Below are 19,813 nucleotides of genomic sequence, written 5' to 3' on the forward strand. Positions count from 1 at the left end.
GTATTCAAAAAAAAATGTTCATTTAATTCCCCACTTTCTTCATCCTTCAAAACCAGACTTAAGATAGAAATATTTATTTTCACAAAAATAAATTTTTCCCAGTTTTCCTAAATCAAGTGCCAGGGATCTGGTAAACGTCTTTGGCAGTTGAAAATTTGGCCTATTCTCATATAATCCTGGAATAAGAACTTAAACTAATTTATGAGGGAGATTTTGAGAACTCTTTTTAATCTTCTCAGAGTGCTTCCAGATTCTATCAATTTTGCTGCCAAAAAAAAAAAAAAAAGGAAGGCATAAATATTTTTTTAAAAAAGAGAAAAATGCATAAAACAGAAAATCTAGGTTTTAAAAAACATCAATATAGAGCTATGAAAGTGGATAGTATTTTCTTTTCCTAAAACCCGTGAGTAGTATAAACTAAACTACATATAATAGGAGCTTTGGAGGAAAAAGAATAGGAAATTGAATGCAATCTAAGTTTCATACAAAGGTTAACTGATAAAGGTAACTGGGGGGACACAAACTATTTAATAAATAATTTTTAAAGGCATTTTTAAATAGTATTAAAGTAGAAAATGTAGATTAGTTTCCAAGGAGGAAAGAAATTAGGCTGATACAATTATGGATTGATACAAATTCTGTACTCACTAATAATTTTTAATTCCTCACTTTATTTGTATTCTTATGGTTATATTCTAATAAATGTACTTTTCTATATTTATCAGTCTAAACTCAAGAGCCTGAATCTGTGGATATAAATCACTTTAAAGAAGGCCATCAGCACACTTGTTAGCCAATCTCATTTGCTTCTGTTTTTCTGTGTGTGCATAATAAAGTCAACTGACCAAGTGACCATGAGGAGGACTGACTAGGGTTCCTGTCTTTTTTCTAGCAGCTGTTCTTCTTTATCTCTGACTGTGTTACTGTGCGATTATCTCAACTGGGTTTCACTGAGATAGAAACTGAAGCTCTAGCAATGAACTATTTAAAACTAAGACACTAGTTTATTGTTTGCAGTTAACAACAAAAACTCTGTTTTATTGCTTTACTAATTTGGTGGTGGTGTTCAGTCACTCTGTTGTGTCCAACTTTCTGCAAACCCATGGACTGCAGCACACCAGGCTTCCCTGTCTTTCATTATCTCCCAGAGCTTGCTCAAACTCATGTCCATCGAGTCGGTGATGCCATGCAATCATCTCATCCTCTGTCATCGCCTTCTCTTCCTGCCTTCAATCTTTCTCAGCATCCGGATCTTTTCCAATGAGGCGGCTCTTTGCATCAGGTGGCCAAAGTATTGGAGTTTCAGCTTCACCATCAGTCCTTCCAATGAATATTCAGGAATGATTTCCTTTAGAATTTACTGGTTCCATCTCCTTGCAGTCCAACGGACTCTCAAGAGTTTTCTCCACCACAGTTCAAAAAAAATCAACTCTCTGGCACTCAGCCTTCCTTCTTTATAGTCCAACTCTCCCATCCATACATGACTACTGGAAAAACCAGAGCTTTGACCAGATGGACCTTTGTTCCCAAAGTAATGTCTCTGCTTTTTAATATGCTATCTAGATTGGCCATAGCTTTTCTTCCAAGGAGCAAGTGTCTTTTAATTTCATGGCTGCAGTCACCACCTGCAGGGATTTGGGAGCCCAAGAAAATGAAGTCTGTCAGTTTCCATTTTTTCCCCTCTATTTGCCGTGAAGTGACAGGATCAGATGCCATGATCTATTTTTTGAATGTTGAGTTTGAAGCCAGCTTTTTCACTCTCCTCTTTCACTTTCATCAAGAGGCTCTTTAGTTTCTCTTTGCTTTCTACCATGAGGGTGGTGTCATCTGCAAATTTGAGGTTATTGGTATTTCTTCTGGCAATCTTGACTCCAGCCTGTGCTTCATCTAGCCCAGCGTTTCACGACATACTCTGCATATAAGTTAAATAACCAGGGTGACAATATACTAATTTGGTAGAGTCAATATATTTAGGTCTTTAATAGTTCTAAAACAAGTCAAATTACAAACGGTAAGATTTGGCAGATCAATTCACAATCATCTCTAGCTTGGTCTGTCTTCACGTAAACACTTGTATTATTTTAATAGCTCTAAGAGTTCATAAACTATATGTAAATCTCTTCTATAATTCTTACAATGAGTTGATGTTATACTAGATAATGACACCACATTATTTTCTTTCAATTTTCTAAAGCAGATCTGTATCCATAATTGTCTCAAAACTGCTATAATTCCACAAATTATCCTCATTCTTTGACCCTTCCACTAACTGATTTGAGCACAATCCAACAGGCATTATTGTAGAGTAATACTATAAGGTAATATAAAGGAAAAAATAAGAAGTTTTAAGATAGTTAAGTAGTTACTATCAGCTGGAAATAGAAATAAACATGTTACATATTTTAAATACATAAACTCTAACACCAATAATGATTGGCAGTATAAAAACAGTGGTTTAATATAAAGCATCCTACATTAAGAGCTGAGATTCGAGTTCTGACTTGCTTAGGCGCTAACTCTCCCCATGACTTCATGTAAGACATTTAGTATTTCCAGCACCTAGCATACAATGTTTAATGAAAATCATTATATAATTAGAACCTCTCCCTGACTACATGAAATGATAGCTCTTCAGATTCAGTTATGTTCAGCAAACAATAGTGACTGTGTGTCCAATGCATTGGGCTTCCCCAGTGGCGCAGACAGTAAAGGATATGCCTGTGATGCCGGAGACCCAGATTTGATCCCTGGTTTTGGAAGATCCCCCAGAGAAGGGAATGGCCACCCACTCCTGTATTCTTGCCTGGTAATGAGAAAGACCAAGTACAAGAATAAAGAGCAAAGCTTAATAATTAGCAAGATTTCTAAACTTGGATTCTGACTGGAACTATTTCACTTGAATCCAACAACTGATTGTCCTCCTGTCTGTGCAAGTGGGAAGGTATCCCAGGCAGAGGAAGAGCACCAGGAGACCAGGGGATTAGGAAAAAACACTGCATTTGCAAACAGAGAAAACTGTATAGCTGTACTAAAAGTGTGCACGTACAGGGGCAGAGGAACAGTGGCAGCAGTTGCAGTGAGAAATGCCAGAAGAAACTAGGAGCAAAGTTACATGGGCTTTGTAAGCCGTATGGGTAACTTTGGACCTCATCCTAAGAACAGTGAGGGTTTAAGCAATGGTACAACACCATTTGTTTTCCAGTTATGAAAACTCTTTCAGGCTGAAGTAGACAGAATAGATAGCCATGGACAAGACTGGAAACAAGGAAACCTGCTAAACAGTTTTGAGATGAAGGAGGCCTGAATTAGAAGGTAGTACAACAGTAATAAGAAGTAAGACTTCTAAAGTCATATGTGTGTGTATGTGTTAGTTGCTCAGTTGTGTCTGACTCTTGCAACCCCATGGACTGTAGCCCACAAGGCTGCTCCATCCATGGAATTCTCCAGACAAGAATACTGGGTAGCCATTCTCTTCTCGAGGGAATTTTCCTGACCCAAGGATTGAACCTGGGTTTCCTGCATTGCAGACAGATTCTTTACGGTCGGAGCCACCTGAAGTCATTTGCCTGCATTCCAATCGCAGATTTTTCACTTATCCAGTGGCTTACTCTCTATAACATGTTTTCCTATTTATAACCCAGAGGAAAAAATCCTCATAGGGTTGTTGCCAAGGAACAAATAATACTCATACAACAGTTAGCATGTTGCTTGGTACATAGTAAGAATGCAAATGTTTACTATCATTAATGTAACATTAATGGGATGGAGAAATGAGAATATAACTGAAAGATGCTTAGGAAACAGAAATTGACAGTTAAGGTACAGGAAAAAGGGGAAAGGAATGAGTGCACAAACTCTAGTTTCTAGCCTGCATAGTAGCACTATTTGATAAGATGAGAAACACAGAAATTAAACTGAAACATAGAAACTTTTTGAAGGTTTTAAAGGAGAAAATAGTGTTCACTTTTTAATAAACTGATTGGGAGAGACATTCATTCCAGTAGGCAGGTGTATCTATCACTCTACAAGTGAAGGAAAGAGATCAAGGCTGAAGATGTGAGAATGAGAGAGATAGATGGTAATTAAGTCCATGGGGGTTGATGAGAGCCTTTAAAGAGAGAATACACAGAGTGAAGAAATGCTGACAAGGTAGAAAGGTGAAACATCAACATGTAAATGATGGGCAGAGGAAGAGAAACCTGCAAAGGACACTGAGAGAAAAGGGGCAGAAGAATAAGAGAACAATAGTGTGAGAACGCAAAAGCCAAATGAGAAAAAAGTGTTTCAAACTAAAGGGAGCACCCAAGAGTGTCAATGGAATAAGGTAAGAACTGAGTTTTTGCTGAATTTAGCAACAAAGTTATTCATTCACATAATAAATAATAAATGTGTCAAACATTGTACCAGGCTCTGGAGATACAAAGGTAAATAAGACAGAACCTTGCACACAAAGACTCTTAAGTCTTGAAGAAATACAGTAAACTAATACACAGATAAAATACTCACAGATTATAACAGAAAAAGTGACAGGATGAAGTAAAAGGCAGAGACCAGCTTTAGATATGGACCTTGGGAGGGCATCTCTCTTGAGGAAAGAACATTTAAACTGAGACCTAACGTGGGAAAGGGTTTAGCTTAGTTAGAGGATTGAAAAGACACCCTAAGACTACAGCATAATGGTAGAAGAGAGATGGAGAGAAAAGCCAGACATGTTTGTAGATTATGCTAAGGGCATAGTGAGAAGTTTAGATGATGACCTGTTGAGCATTAGTAAGTAGGGAAGTGAAGGTTACTCTAGCTCACAGCACTGATTAGTTTGCTTCTCCTCATTTATACTAGTCTTAATAATCAGAAATAGGACATTATACCATTCTTCAACCATTAATTGTTTATTATCAGAAGAAACTTTTTAATTTTAATAGGTACTACATGATTACAGCATGTTACCCATTATATTAATTTACCTATTTTAACCTTCTTCCATAGATACTTCTGATATCTACTTAATTCTATCACTAAATTATATTTCTCTGAGATTACTCATTTTTCAGAATTTGAATGTTTTATAACAAGAAGACTGAGCAAAGTGTTACTCAAGTGTTATGGGCCAATAACACACACACCAAAAAAACTGATCAGCTTCATCAAAAAAGAAAAAAAGACTATATTCTATAGTATTATTATATTCCACAGTTTCAGGTTCCTATTGCCTTAATCTATGCATTTATATACATGTATATGATAAAGAAAACCTATCAGAAAACTTTGGCTTGATTCTGATCGGCCAAATTATATTTCATATTTTTTTTCATTTCCTTATCTGCAAGAAGAATTCAGAGCCCTTCCACATTTCACAAAGATATCAAAAGTATAAATATCTACTATCAGACAGTCAGCTAGGCCCACTACATAAATTACTTTTTATTGTCCTCATACTCCAAAAAGTAGGCATTCTTCCAATTTTAAAGATGAAAAAACATGACCTCAGTGAGGTCAGGTGACTTGCCCAAGACTGCAGAGCTAGAATTCAAGCCCAATCTTGTAATCTTGAAAACTCTCAGACTATTAACATATTTGTGTTCCTTTAAAAAACCTATCAGATATAAGATATTAAATCATAAAGGTGAATTTTTAAATAACATATGGTATTTTATTTAATTTTTAACAAACCATATATAACTTAGAAATACTTGCCATATACACCATTCCTGTATATTCCTTCCTTTGGCATAACTTGATAGTTTTTTCTTAGTAATAGATAAAAAGAAGATAGAAAAGATAACAACAATAATTATTATTCTGGGTCAAAAAAATTGCCAGTTAGTCTTTAATACACATATTAAATCCAATGAACTACTAGTAATTAACTGCCTATTCTCACAAAACTATGTCTCTCAAAATTAAAAACTACAAATGGCCTAAGGTTTTCCTGAATCAGAAAAATCTAACCTCTGATTAGAAACTCTAAATGTCACTAATTCTCTGAACTTGAAAGGTAACAAATTTGAATAAAAGGATCATAATTCTGTCTCAGCATAATTTACAGATTTACTGAATTGTGAGCTCTTCCTACTAAGACTTTTCAGGTACCTAAGTCATCTACCAAGATATTGTCTGAAGTAGTCTAGATATTTAACAAAAAGAAATTGCTGCCAGATCATCTTTATTTTCCTTAACAAAATACACATAAGAGCACAAAATTCATTTATAATATCAGTATTATTTTACAAATATAAATAATGTTCAAAATTCAAGTACAGTCAAGTGCAGAGATATTTCCTATATGTTAATATGTAAACATAAGCTAATTATATACATCAGGTACCTCTGGCCCAGCTGCAAAATAAGAGACATCAAAAGTAACACTGCACTTGACTGTTCAACTGTAAGAATTCACACAAATGCCTATATTGTTACTGTAATAACTTTCATACCTCTTGATGTAAATGCCTAAATAGATATTTTACCCCCGGCAAATATCACAAGAGTTAAAATTCTATCCATTTTAATAATGAAGTATTAAAAATCTTAATTGACTTTCATTCCTTAAAACAAACGCTATTAGAACTTATTCCTAACCAAGGTTCTTCCTATGCCAAATGTATTTACAGGTCACAAGTAGAAAACAAAACTTCTGTTATATTTGTTTACTTTTAGAACAGAAAAAAATACCTAAACGTTGTCTAAACATTGTGGGTTTCTGTACATTCAAAAGGATTTTACTTTACTGACACCATTTGCTTTTAATTTTAATACCCAGTAGACATAACTTTGACATATTGAAATAGCTAGGCAATCTGAAATTCAAATGATACCAAGCATGTCTTTGAGGGGGCGAAAAAAAAGAAAGCACTACCTTAAAAAGCAATAACTGACATCAGCAAGACTACAAATATCCAGTTGAAGGCACATGGAAGCATTTACTACATTGTCAAAGATTCTCCACTTAGTTCAGGATTAGGAACAGCATCAGCTCTGGGAACTGTGGACTTGTCTTCACTCATTGAGGTTTCTTCATTCTCGGTCTCTTCTTGTTTCTCCTCTGGTTCCTCTATGCCAGATGCTTGTTCAGTCACTGGGTCTGTCTGCTCTGTATCTGGTATTTTGTCATCTGTCTGTTCTGTACTATTATCTAGAACATCTTGTTCTTCTAAAGATTCTGAAAAGATAAAGAGTAAAAACTTTAGGAATAGCCAATGTTAATAACTACTAAATAAGATAAGCACGTGCAAAGAAACTAAGAAACAGAAGAATAGTCTAACATTATCCTTAAAATATATCTTTTTAATGTACTTAAGTACTTCATGCACGCATACTCAGTCGCTAAGTCATGTTGACTCTTTTGTGATCCCATGCACTGTAGATCACCAGGCTCTTCTGTTCACGGGATCTTCCAAGCAAGAATACTGGAGTGGGTTGCCATGCCCTTCTCCAGGGCATATTCCCAACATGGGGATCAAACCAATGTCTCCTGCATTGGCAGGCAGATTCTTTACACTGAGCCACTTTGGAAGCCTATCCCTATAGCATACTATATATGAAATGGTATGAATGAAGGAAAAAACAATTTGGGGGAAACATACCCATAAACATAATTTTACCTAAAGTCCCATTGTTCACAAAATAAATGAACTTTCATAATACTTAAGAACTTTCCTAAAGATGGATTTGAAAGCTGAATGTCTGAATATATAAAAATTCCAATAGAATTATATATTATAAGACAACAGCCCAGCAAAAACAGCAAATGCACTAACTCCCAGATTATGTTTCCTGAAGGAACTAGTCTCTCTTGCGTCCAGGCAACACTGTGACCGATGTATAAATGTGTACTTTTGTAGGGTGCGTATGTGTGTATAGGTGGTGTGATTTCCCACACTGATTTACATCTCTATTATCCATGACTGTGGGGGTCTGGATCCACCTTTTCCAAAGTCAAGACAAGTCTTCCGTCATCCCTGTGCAAGACAAGTTCTTGGGATTTAAACCTCTGGGTCAGAATATGCTACATACCTTGAATGCTAGGGAGCCAAAGGGAAGAGTCTTTTGCCTCTGTCTCCATTAGCAGAGGCCAAGTAAGGGCATTGGTTCCTAACCTGAAAGTTTACGTCTTTCAAACTCTCATTTGAGTTTCATTAAACTCATATCTCTTAATAATAATTTAATAATAATAACTTTAATTCTTCAAAGTTTAAAGAATAGGAAAGGGAAGGAAGTGACAGGAGCAGAGTTTTGGGCCACTCAATTTCCAAATTTAAGATAAACACCTAAGTTTGAGGTGTTTCTTTGTTTTGTTTCTGTAATAAATAGCAACTAATATTACTGCTAGGACAAATATGGTTAAACTACATCAGCAAAGCAAATACGGAGATTTTCATACCCTCACAGATGATCTCTTATATTACAAATGCTATTGATTCAAAAATCTGGAGGACAGGCCAGTTTACACTAGTAAAAAGTTCTAGATTTGTTCCTTGTAGAATAGTAACCCACTCCAGTATTCTTGCTGGAGAATCCCATGGACAGAGGAGTCAGGTGGGCTATAGTCCATAGAGACACAAAGAGTTGGACACAACCAAAGCAACTTAGCATATAAAAAATGCCAGCATTTTGATAACAAAATTAATACTTTTTAAAGAAAATATGCACACATGTTGACATGGAGGTTTTATAAATTCATGGTTTTATCACTTTTAATAAATACAAATTATATCACATACTCTATGTGGAGTTGAAAATAAATTTTTAACTTATTTTTAAACAGATTTTTTGACTCTAGTTTATGGAATTAATTACAATCTCTTTCTTTTTATATATAGAACAAAGAGCAAAAATTGCATAGCTAGGGATATCCAAGTTAATGAGGTTTACTGTATGAAAATTTCATATGCTCACAAAAAAGATGAGGAATGTTCACATGTCACAAAAATGCTATTTTTATTGTAAAAGGAACATAAAATGGCACTGTGCACCACTTGGAATCTTACAAAAATCCAAAGTTGAAAAGCAGGAGGTCGAGTCGTGTTATACGAAGTTGTGTTATATCCAGTGGTCAAAGGAAAAGCAGAGAGTGAAATGAAACTCTATGGACATGTACAGACCATTTCTGATACAAGGGCAAGCAAACTCTTCAGTGGAAAACTTCAGGAGTCAATAAATGAAAGTCACTCAGTCATGTCCAACTCTTTGCGACCCTGTGGACTATATAGTCCATGGAATTTTCCAGGCCAGAATACTGGAGTGGAAAGCCCTTCCCTTCTCCAGGGGATCTTCCCAACCCAGGGATTGAACCCAAGTCTCCTGCATTACAGGTGGATTCTTTACCAGCTGAGCCACAAGGGACGTCAAAAACCATTTGTAATTCTACCTTTACAGAATTTATCCAGGGAGAATTTTAAGAGTCACTGTCTTCTACAACTCTCTGGCCATAGAGTAATACTTACTTGCCAAGAATTTTACAAGTGGTTATGAGAAGGGAATGGCAAACCACTTCAGTATACTTGCCTTGAGAACCCCATGAACAGTATGAAAAGGCAAAATGATAGGATACTGAAAGAGGAACTCCCTAGGTCAGTAAGTACCCAATATACTACTGGTGATTAGTGGAGAAATAACTCCAGAAAGAATGATGGGATGAAGCCAAAGCAAAAACAATACCCAGCTGTGGATGTGACTGGTGATAGAAGCAAGGTCCGATGCTGTAAAGAGCAATATTGCATAGGAACCTGGAATGTCAGGTCCATGAATCAAGGCAAATTGGAAGTGGTCAAATAAGAGGTGGCAAGGGTGAACATCGACATTCTAGAAATCAGCAAACTAAAATGGACTGGAATGGATTAATTTAACTCAGATGACCATTATATCTACTACTGTGGGCAGGAATCCCTCAGAAGAAATGGAGTAGCCATCATGGTCAACAAAAGAGTCCAAAATGCAGTACTTGGATGCAATCTCAAAAACGACAGAATGATCTCTGTTCGTCTCCAAGGGAAACCATTCAATATCACAGTTATCCAAGTCTATGCCCCAACCAGTAACACTGAAGAAGCTGAAGTGAACGGTTTTATGAAGACCTACAAGACCTTTTAGAACTAACACCCAAAAAAGATGTCCTTTTCATTATAGGGGACTGGAATGCAAAAGTAGGAAGTCAAGAAACACCTGGAATAACAGGCAAATTTGGCGTGGAATGCGGAATGAAGCAGGGCAAAAACTAATAGAGTTTTGCCAAGAAAATGCACTGGTCATAGCAAACACTTCTCTTCCAACAAGAGAAGACTCTACACAAGGACAGCACCAGATGCTCAACACCAAAATCAGACTGATTATATTCTTTGCAGCCAAAGATGGAGAAGATCTATACAGTCAGCAAAAACAAATCCAGGAGCTAACTGTGGCTCAGATCATGAACTCCTTACTACCAAATTCAGATTCAAATTGAAGAAAGTAGGGAAAACCGCTAGACCATTCAGGTATGACCTCAATCAAATCCCTTATGATTATACAGTGGAAGTGAGAAATAGATTTAAGGGCCTAGATCTGATAGATAGAGTGCCTGATGAACTATGGAATGAGGTTCGTGACACTGTACAGGAGACAGGGATCAAGACCATCCCCATGGAAAAGAAATGCAAAAAAGCAAAATGGCTGTCTGGGGAGGCCTTACAAATAGCTGTGAAAAGAAGAGAGGTGAAAAGCAAAGGAGAAAGGGAAAGATATAAGCATCTGAATGCAGGGTTCCAGAGAATAGCAAGAAGAGATAAGAAAGCCTTCTTCAGCGATCAATGCAAAGAAACAGAGGAAAAGAACAGAATGGGAAAGACTAGCGATCTCTTCAAGAAAATTAGAGATACCAAGGGAACATTTCATGCAAAGATGGGTTCAATAAAGGACAGAAATGGTATGGACCTAACAGAAGCAGAAGATATTAAGAAGAGGTGGCAAGAATACACAGATGAACTGTACAAAAAAGATCTTCTCAATCCAGATAATCATGATGATGTGATCACTAATCTAGAGCCAGACATCCTGGAATGTGAAGTCAAGTAGGCCTTGGAAAGCATCACTACGAACAAAGCTAGTGGAGGTGATGGAATTCCAGTTGAGCTGTTTCAAATCCTGAAAGATGATGCTGTGAAAGTGCTACACTCAACATGCCAGCAAATTTGGTAAACTCAGCAGTGGCCACAGGACTGGAAAAGGTCAGTTTTCATTCCAATCCCAAAGAAAGGCAATGCCAAAGAATGCTCAAACTACCGCACAAATGCACTCATCTTACATGCTAGTAAAGCAATGCTCAAAATCCTCCAAGGCAGGCTTCAGCAATATGTGAACCGTGAACTTCGTGATGTTCAAGCTGGTTTTAGAAAAGACAGAGGAACCAGAGATCAAATTGCCAACATCTGCTGATCATGGAAAAAGCACGAGAGTTTCAGAAAAACATCTATTTCTGCCTTATTGACTATGCCAAAGCCTTTGACTGTGTGGATCACAATAAACTGTGGAAAATTCTGAAAGAGATGAGAATACCAGACCACCTGACCTGCCTCTTGGGAAATCTGTATGCAGGCCAGGAAGCAACAGTTAGAACTGGACATGGAAGAACAGACTGGTTCCAAATAGGAAAAGGAGTACGTCAAGGCTGTATATTGTCACCCTGCTTACTTAACTTATATGCAGAGTACATCATGAAAAATGCTGGACTGGGAAGAAACACAAGCTGGAATCAAGATTGCCAGGAGAAATATCAAGAAGCTCAGATATGCAGATGACACCACCCTTATGGCAGAAAGTGAAGAGGAACTAAAAAGCCTCTTGAAGAAAGTGAGTGAAAGTGAAAGTGGAGAGTGAAAAAGTTGGCCTAAAGCTCAACATTCAGAAAATGAAGATCATGGCATCCAGTCCCATCACTTCATGGGAAATAGATGGGGAAACAGTGGAAACAGTGTCAGACTTTATTTTTGGGGGCTCCAAAATCACTGCAGATGGTGACTGCAGCCATGAAATTAAAAGATGCTTACTCCTTGGAAGAAAAGTTATGACCAACCTAGATAGTATATTCAAAAGCAGAGACATTACTCTGCTGACTAAGGTCCATCTAGTCAAGGCTATGGTTTTTCCTGTGGTCATGTATGGATGTGAGAGTTGGACTGTGAAGAAGGCTGAGTGCCGAAGAATTGATGCTTTTGAACTGTGGGGTTGGAGAAGACTCTTGAGAGTCCCTTGGATTGCAAGGAGATCCAACCAGTCCATTCTGAAGGAGACCAACCCTGGGATTTCTTTGGAAGGAATGATGCTAAAGCTGAAACTCCAGTACTTTGGCCACCTCATGAGATGAGTTGACTCATTGGAAAAGACTCTGATGCTGGGAGGGATTGGGGGCAGGAGGAAAAAGGGACGACCGAGGATGAGATGGCTGGATGGCATCACTGACTCGATGGATGTGAGTCTGAGTGAACTCCAGGAGTTGGTGATGGACAGGGAGGCCTGGCGTGCTGCGATTCATGGGGTGGCAAGGAGTCGGACACAACTGAGCAACTGAACTGAACTGAACTGATGATTTAGTAAACCCTCCAATAAAGTTACATGAAATGAAAAAACAAAAAGCTCAGAACTCAGGACTCAACTCATCAATAAGCATGCTTCAGTGAACATGGGCCCACATAGTCTGTTATCTGTTTGACAGATTAACTTAGTATTAAACAGGAGAGGTATCAAAGTTTATGATTTATCATATTAAAGCTTTGTGATATAATTAAACAGACACATCCCCAGTCAAATACAATGCAAATTTTAAAATTCTGGGATCTTAAAGAAGCAGTTAATAAAAAGAGAAAAATTATAATACTTAATTTTGTTAACGTATATAGAGGTGAATTATAAGAAATACCATGTGAATTCTATGAAAGTCAATTATTTTCATAATAAGAAAGTAGCATTATATACAAAACTTGCTCATCAATACTATATTGTATTTCAGAAAATATACAGAAGACTAAAAAATGGTGAAATGATGAATAGGGTTTGAGAACAAAAAGTGTATTAATGACTACTTTTCTTCCGCCAGGTTAATCTGTAGAAAAGTAATATTAATAGCAGTTAATGCTACAAAAATTTGGTACGTGTCATGATACCTATAATGCAGATATCAGCTAGTCTAAACAACATAGATATTCAATATATGTATGTCAGTGTCATTTTGTGAGAAGTCATCCCAACAAGCTGTAAGTGAACTAGATGCACAAGATTAACAGACATTTAATTACATACCAGTTTAATAACTAAACCACTGAACTTTATAAAAAGATTATTAAATATATTCCAAAAGTACTTACTTTATTTCTGTGGGAGAGTATCATTTGCCTGTTCTAATAAAAACAGTATATTTTTTCTGTGAAGCTGTTAGTGTATATATAATAGCTTGGTGGTATAAAATTCATTACAGTAGATGTCAATATTTGGGCATAAAATACCAAAAGAGAAACCATATTTCATGTTCACACTAATTAAACAGGTCTACTCTCCCCTGTGCAGCTCCAGTTTAAGACTAAAATTAATACAAGGTTACCTGAATAACCTAATTCCATCTGTAGGAAAATTTTTAAAATCACCTTTGACATCTGTAATGCCAAGAAAACAATATATCACAATGTGATAAAACAAAAATGATCCATGGGATTTGTTCCTTACCTGACTCCTTCCCCTTCTACTCTCCTACCCCAATATTCTTGAGAGAAAAGCTTTTCCCACCAAATTGTCACAACTGGCTTCTGGTTGTTTGGGTAAAGCTTCAATTCAGCTAGTTAGCTCAACCTCATAGAACTGAATGTAACTGTATAATGAACACTGCCACTGCCTCACCTATAAACCACAAACATGCAAAAACATTTAAGAAGACCACTGTCCCTTTAGGTTTTTATTCTAGCTCTTGAAAGGATAATTCTCCAATAAAATTAAAGAATAGTTAACAAAAGAATTTCATACATGTCCAAAAGAAACACATAATTTCTGCAGCAAAATACATGATTCTATTTATATTATGTATTCCAAAACTCCTAATATTTCGGTGATTTAGATTCTTCTTATTCCTTTTTACAATAACTTTAAAAAAATTTTGCCTTGCTAACATATCAGTACCTACTATATGTACAGACTATAAAATTCACCCAAAGGAAATTGTTAAATTAAAATGGACAATTTGTCTTTAACTCATAGATTTTGAAGTTTTTTTAAGATTTTTCTGCCTTAAGAAAAACAGCCAACTTATATTCAAGGACCAAAGACACAAATTTCATCACAAAATGCAATTTACTGGCTCAATGAATAAAATTCAAATAAATGATGACCACCTATGAGAAAATAGCTCATTTTAAACATAAAAATGTTGTGTAATTATTTACCATTTGTGAACAAATCCATCAGATGAGTCATGAGAATGTCATTATTAAGCAATAATGTAAAACTGCTAGGTGAAGGTGTTTCAGAAAACGAAACCAACGGCTAAAAGATCTCTATATCTAAAACAAGCATGAAAAAAACATAATATAGGCAAGTTTACATCTTGAGTAAGCTATACATAGCTAAAAATAAAGACATAAGTTTTTCTGATCTGATACATAGAATTCAATAAAATCTACATTATCAAGTAGTACAATTTCCTAAAGCACCTAATAAGCAAAACTAAAAACAGAACTTTCCCTAGTTCAACATAACCTAATGGTAATAGTATATTGCTGAAACAAAAGAAAGGGAAGAGCAAAAATCAGATTATCAAGATAAATTTCACCTTATATAAATTTTACTTGCTATTTTTGATAGTACTAAGTAGACGCCATGAGTTTTATTACTAGCAAGTTATTTCCAGTGAATAAAAGTTATATTCTACTAAAATAATTACATAAGATCTAACTAAATATAACTGAACAACAAAAACAATATTAACGTTTTTTAAACATGCTAACTCCAAATCACTATACTGGAATATTAATAGTGTAGTAACCTTGTACTCTAATTATTACCATATCTAACAAAAAGAATGCTATGAATCAATTATTTTGAAAAGCACATTTAAAAAAGAAGAAAAACTGATAAATTGACTTTAACATGGCTTAGCAGACACTCATTTACTGCACTATTCATTTCACAATAAAAGAAACCAAAAAAAAAACTAAAAACCAGCTCATTACTTTGACATACCATATTTAGTATGCTCTTAGAATAAAGTGACAATCTTAATTTTTTGTTTTCTCTAATAGTTTATTACCAAAACATCTGTGTACATAGTTTTAGAAAGAATTTTAGGAATTCAAGTGAGCAGTTAACAGGAGGAATTTCTTTCTTCTAGCACTCCTTCTTTGATGAAAACTTTCCAAGGTTTCATGTGTTGTTCCAAGAGTGGTCCAAAAATTTCAAAAGCCTTATGCCTCATCCTAAATGCAAAATATTCCAGTAGAATGAAGATAAAATTTAAAGTCTTGCATCATAAATTGAAAAAAGGATTTCTTGTATTAATTCTAGATTCACATAAGCGGTTATGAACTATTCTTAGAAAAAACATTAAGATGAAAGAAAGTTACCTTTTGGTTCCATCTGTAAATTCAGTAATGCAATCTCAAGAAGCTGGTTCAATACTTTTAAAAATATATAAAAATTAAAACAGGAAAGTTTTTCTCTCAGACCCTAAGTTTTGTGTAATTATTCTACACAGATGTGTAGAAATCAGCAATCTAAGCCTTTCATCACATTGGCTGTCAACAGAGGGAGTAGGTGATTGAGATGATATGCTCCTTACTTCACAGTTCAATTTAATCATAAAGGTACGCCACAGTGTTTAAATAAATGCAGCTTTATCTCTTCATCAGAAATACTTCCCGCCATTTACCAATGGAATCCAGCTTGAAATTGATAACCATATATCACAGTGTTGAGAGACAGGAGTCTTGGAAAAAATTTTGTCTTCTGACAAACCAAAGAAGTAAAACGATGCTCATAATAGCCATTTTGATGAATCCAAAAAGAAGAATGAAGTTACTAGTGTAGTGACTCTCTTAACCAAATGGAATTGTTGCTTCAGTTTCTAGCATTGTGGAGCTATCACACCCTGCCTCAATGTCTTCACCTATTAACGTTACCTTATTAGGGTTGAGTTTGAGCCAGTTAGACTTCATTCCGGAGGTTTCTGACAGAAAATGAGACATCTGGGGTATTGCTCCTCCTAGATTAGATGAGAAGGAAAGGTATAGCTGGGTGTGGTTTGCTAACTTTGCATCTTGACCTTAGCAGAAGATAAAAGCATGGGACTCATTATCAAGATATCTATTTTGTTGGCTGTTTTTTCTTTTTTTGTCCCAACTATTGGCTTTCAAATATTCACTTTAGCTTTCATAAGCAAAGTTACTCATGGCAGGGACTCCAATTTTTCCTCTAGGCATCTTCAGGTTGGAATTCTTTAATTTTCAGTTCCAAGAGGCTGCAATGGCAAGGCAGACGATTTGCATGTAACAGCATGCAGCTCAGAGCATGACTTAAGCAAAAGAAAAAAGTCTGACATTGTGTTTGGAGTTGATGTTGCAGACATGGAGAAGACAAATACGATTCAGCGTTGAAGTACATAGGCCTCTTGTCATGGCTCTCTGTATTCAAATTCATTTTGATATTTGTTAGTAAGCCAAAAGCCAAGCCCAAGTCAACACACATATTTTAGGTTCATTCTTCAAAGTTAAAAAAAAAACAAACATAGTCAAATTCTCATACCAAACTTCAGATATGTGAAAATTCACTGCCTTGTGTATTTTTCTCAGTTAAAGCACTTTTTCCACTACTCAGTGATTTTATAAAGAAATCAAATATATGTAAATGATAACTTCTAGAAGTCAAAAGAATGACTACTGACTGCTACCTTAAACTATGTGAACAAAACTTCCCATATGGATTTTTTTTTCCTGTACGGGGTGAAGCACCAAAATATCAGGGACTGTGTCATAACTTTAGCAATCTTCATAATTCAGAGCTGCTTAACAAATAGTTCCTCACCCAATATTGATAACAAGAAATAGTTGGCAATTAATAGTCAGACATTCCATCTCATCTTTTCCATTTTTTCATGAAACTTCCTTAGGAATTCCTAAAACAGAACTGAAAGATTAGTTCTAAAACTCAATGAATCCTAATAACTTCCATTTCCTTAAAATAAGTTTGCTTTACAACAAAGGCATTCATCAACAATATTAAATTCTGTGGACCTTGATAAATTGTCTGTTTCAAAGGAACACCAGTCCTGTCAATATAGTCATCCAAAGAATGTAAGGCTGACTTTTCAACTTCAGAGCTTCCTGTTTTCCAATAACTTCTAGTCATAGAAATGGTAAGGCACAAACCTATATTTATCAGTGTTAACTATAATTATTATAAGAAATTGACCCTTATGAGTAGTGGCTTCATAATTATCTTAAATCTGCTTCATTTTACATAAATTGAAAAACAATTCCATGAAATTATTACTAGTTAAATCTCCCAACAGTTAATTAAAAAGATAACTCCATAAATAATATTTACCAAGCTATTTCTAGACCCTGCTTAACACAATATATATTTTAAAGCTCAAACACATCAAACCAAGTGCATAGGAGGCCATAATATCAGAGCAATACCTGATATACACATGCTGCAAAATCTGATCCATTCTTGTCTAAAACAATTATGCTTTTATTGTTGAAAGCAAACACTATCAAGAGACAAAACTTTTTAATTAACATATTCATACCTTCATTGATCTGGTTCTCTGATGAAATTACATTTCCTGAGGGCAAGGAACCAACTGTACTTGAGCCTTCCAATGCCTGCCTCTTTTCAAAACTAAATTCTGGAAGTCTTGGAGCCTGGGGTCTGGTTTTTCTAGCAGGATTCAAGAAAAAACAGTAGGCACAACGAAAAGCTGTAGAGAATTAAAAAAAAAAAATACCATAAACCAAAGAAACTTTAAGGACTAATCAAGCAACCCTCAAGGTTATTTTTACAAAGAATATTTCAAAAGCCATTTATTCCTTGTGAAATTACACATGGTTTTAATAATATTATGGCAGGTGTTCGAACCAAAGTTTATTTTAAAGCATATTTTTAAATTATTATTAGAATTATAATATCAATTTAAAGCAGAAAAGATAATAAGTTACATAGCAGGTTAACTAAGGGCAAAACAATAATAATGATCTAAATGTATTATAGAAATTACACTTCTAGGACCATGAGGTATCTTAAAAGCCAGAACTTTACTCATCTGCCCCCCAAAATGTTGCATGTTATATATATTTGAGAAGCATGATTAATTTAGTTCAATATTTTTAAATAGTAGCTGCACATGAAAATACTCTGAAGAACTTTAAAAAAAATGCTGATGCCTGGGCCCCACCTCAGATCAACTAAAGCAGATTATTTGTAGGTGGAACCTGGGCATCACAATGTTTAAAAGCTCTTCAGGTTAATTCTGATGCACAGTGAAAGTTTAAGAACAGCTAGCCTAGAAGTTGTACATTGTATGAAGAAAAAACGTGAGCTGTCTTTTCTGCTTTGCTGTGTGTTCTATAATATGCCTAAACAACATATACAGAGCAACACCTAAAACAAAATGGCATTACATGGCAATTGGCACAGAATGAAACATTTAAGAGTAAAATATTTAAAATCTAACTGCCAAATAATTCTTACCAATGTACTCAAATTCTTCTTTCAAAGCCATGCCATTGTGAGAAAAACACTGCTGACATATAAGGGCATACCTACAGCAAAAGGAAAATAAACAGATTAGTTACAAATGCAGACAAAACAAGCAGGAGAAGCTACTTTAGCCATCACAGCTAAAGTACACAGTTAGATTACACAGCATTTAATGTAGCTAGATGTGCCATAATAGATATTACTTCATAAACAATAAACAACACTCTTTATGACAACAGTCAAAATTTCAATTATTTTACAATATTATATATCAAATTAAAAATAAACTAAGAAACAGTCAAATAAAATTTTCTTAGTAAGCAGAAATGTATTTGATAACAGAACACTTAAATTTTAATGTTTCCTAACACATATTCCTGGGGATGATAGACCCCAAGTCTGTGGTCAGATAAAGAGTGGAAAAGATGAAGCCTCTTAGAGATTCACAAATGAGTATCATTAAAACCTCTGTGAAGTCTTGTAGTAAAGAAATGAATTTAATTTTGTTTAGCCCAGTCCAAAGGTTAATTTCTGTATATCATGATTTCTTAGCTATCCCAGTTACACCTAAACATCTTCCACATTTTCTATTTATATACCCTTTGTGTTCTCTGAGTAAATACTTAATAAATACCTGGCCCTATCAAACAACATTCTATCTGTTTTGAAGAACATATAATTTTTCACATTAATATTAAATTCTAGTCTCTTTATTTAGACAATAATATTAACCAATAACCTTGTCAAATATCTATTCTTAAAATATCCTAAGAATTATTTAAAAGTCTATACAATGACAATTGCTCTGCTCATATCATACTTATAATCCTAGAGTTATTATAAGGATCAATTAAAATAACTGGAGAAGCATTTTGGAACTCCAAGTGTCAAATACAGGAAGCTGTCCTCACTATTAAAATTATCACTATCATTACATCTAGTACTCATATCTATAGAACTCCATTTCTTATAACCTACCAACTTTTCACTATTTACAAACTTCAAATTCAAAAGATTCAACAAAATGATTCCAATTCTCTAAAAATAATGTTATAGCAAGGTTATAGCAGTTACAATATTTTTTTGTTATATATAATACATT

General features: G+C 35.1%; 1 protein-coding gene across 2 annotated transcripts in view; it reads right to left on the minus strand.

Annotated features, from left to right (window-relative positions):
• The window catches only part of LNPK (lunapark, ER junction formation factor), a 103,696-nt gene continuing 88,753 nt past the window's right edge, over window positions 4,871-19,813 (minus strand). Inside the window, exons 11-14 of one of the 2 annotated variants that reach the window (XM_005675935.3) lie at window positions 18,703-18,773; window positions 17,762-17,932; window positions 16,131-16,213; window positions 7,046-7,159 (exon numbers count right to left, since the gene is read on the minus strand). In XM_005675935.3, the coding sequence (XP_005675992.1) occupies window positions 7,151-7,159; window positions 16,131-16,213; window positions 17,762-17,932; window positions 18,703-18,773 (334 nt within the window). In that variant the 3' untranslated portion in view covers window positions 7,046-7,150. Of the gene's footprint in view, window positions 7,160-16,130; window positions 16,214-17,761; window positions 17,933-18,702; window positions 18,774-19,813 lie in introns of both variants that reach the window. The other variant, XM_005675934.3, reaches the window with a different exon arrangement.

The sequence above is a fragment of the Capra hircus genome, chromosome 2 (genome assembly GCF_001704415.2).
Source record: "Capra hircus breed San Clemente chromosome 2, ASM170441v1, whole genome shotgun sequence".
NCBI classification, from domain to species: domain Eukaryota; kingdom Metazoa; phylum Chordata; class Mammalia; order Artiodactyla; family Bovidae; genus Capra; species Capra hircus.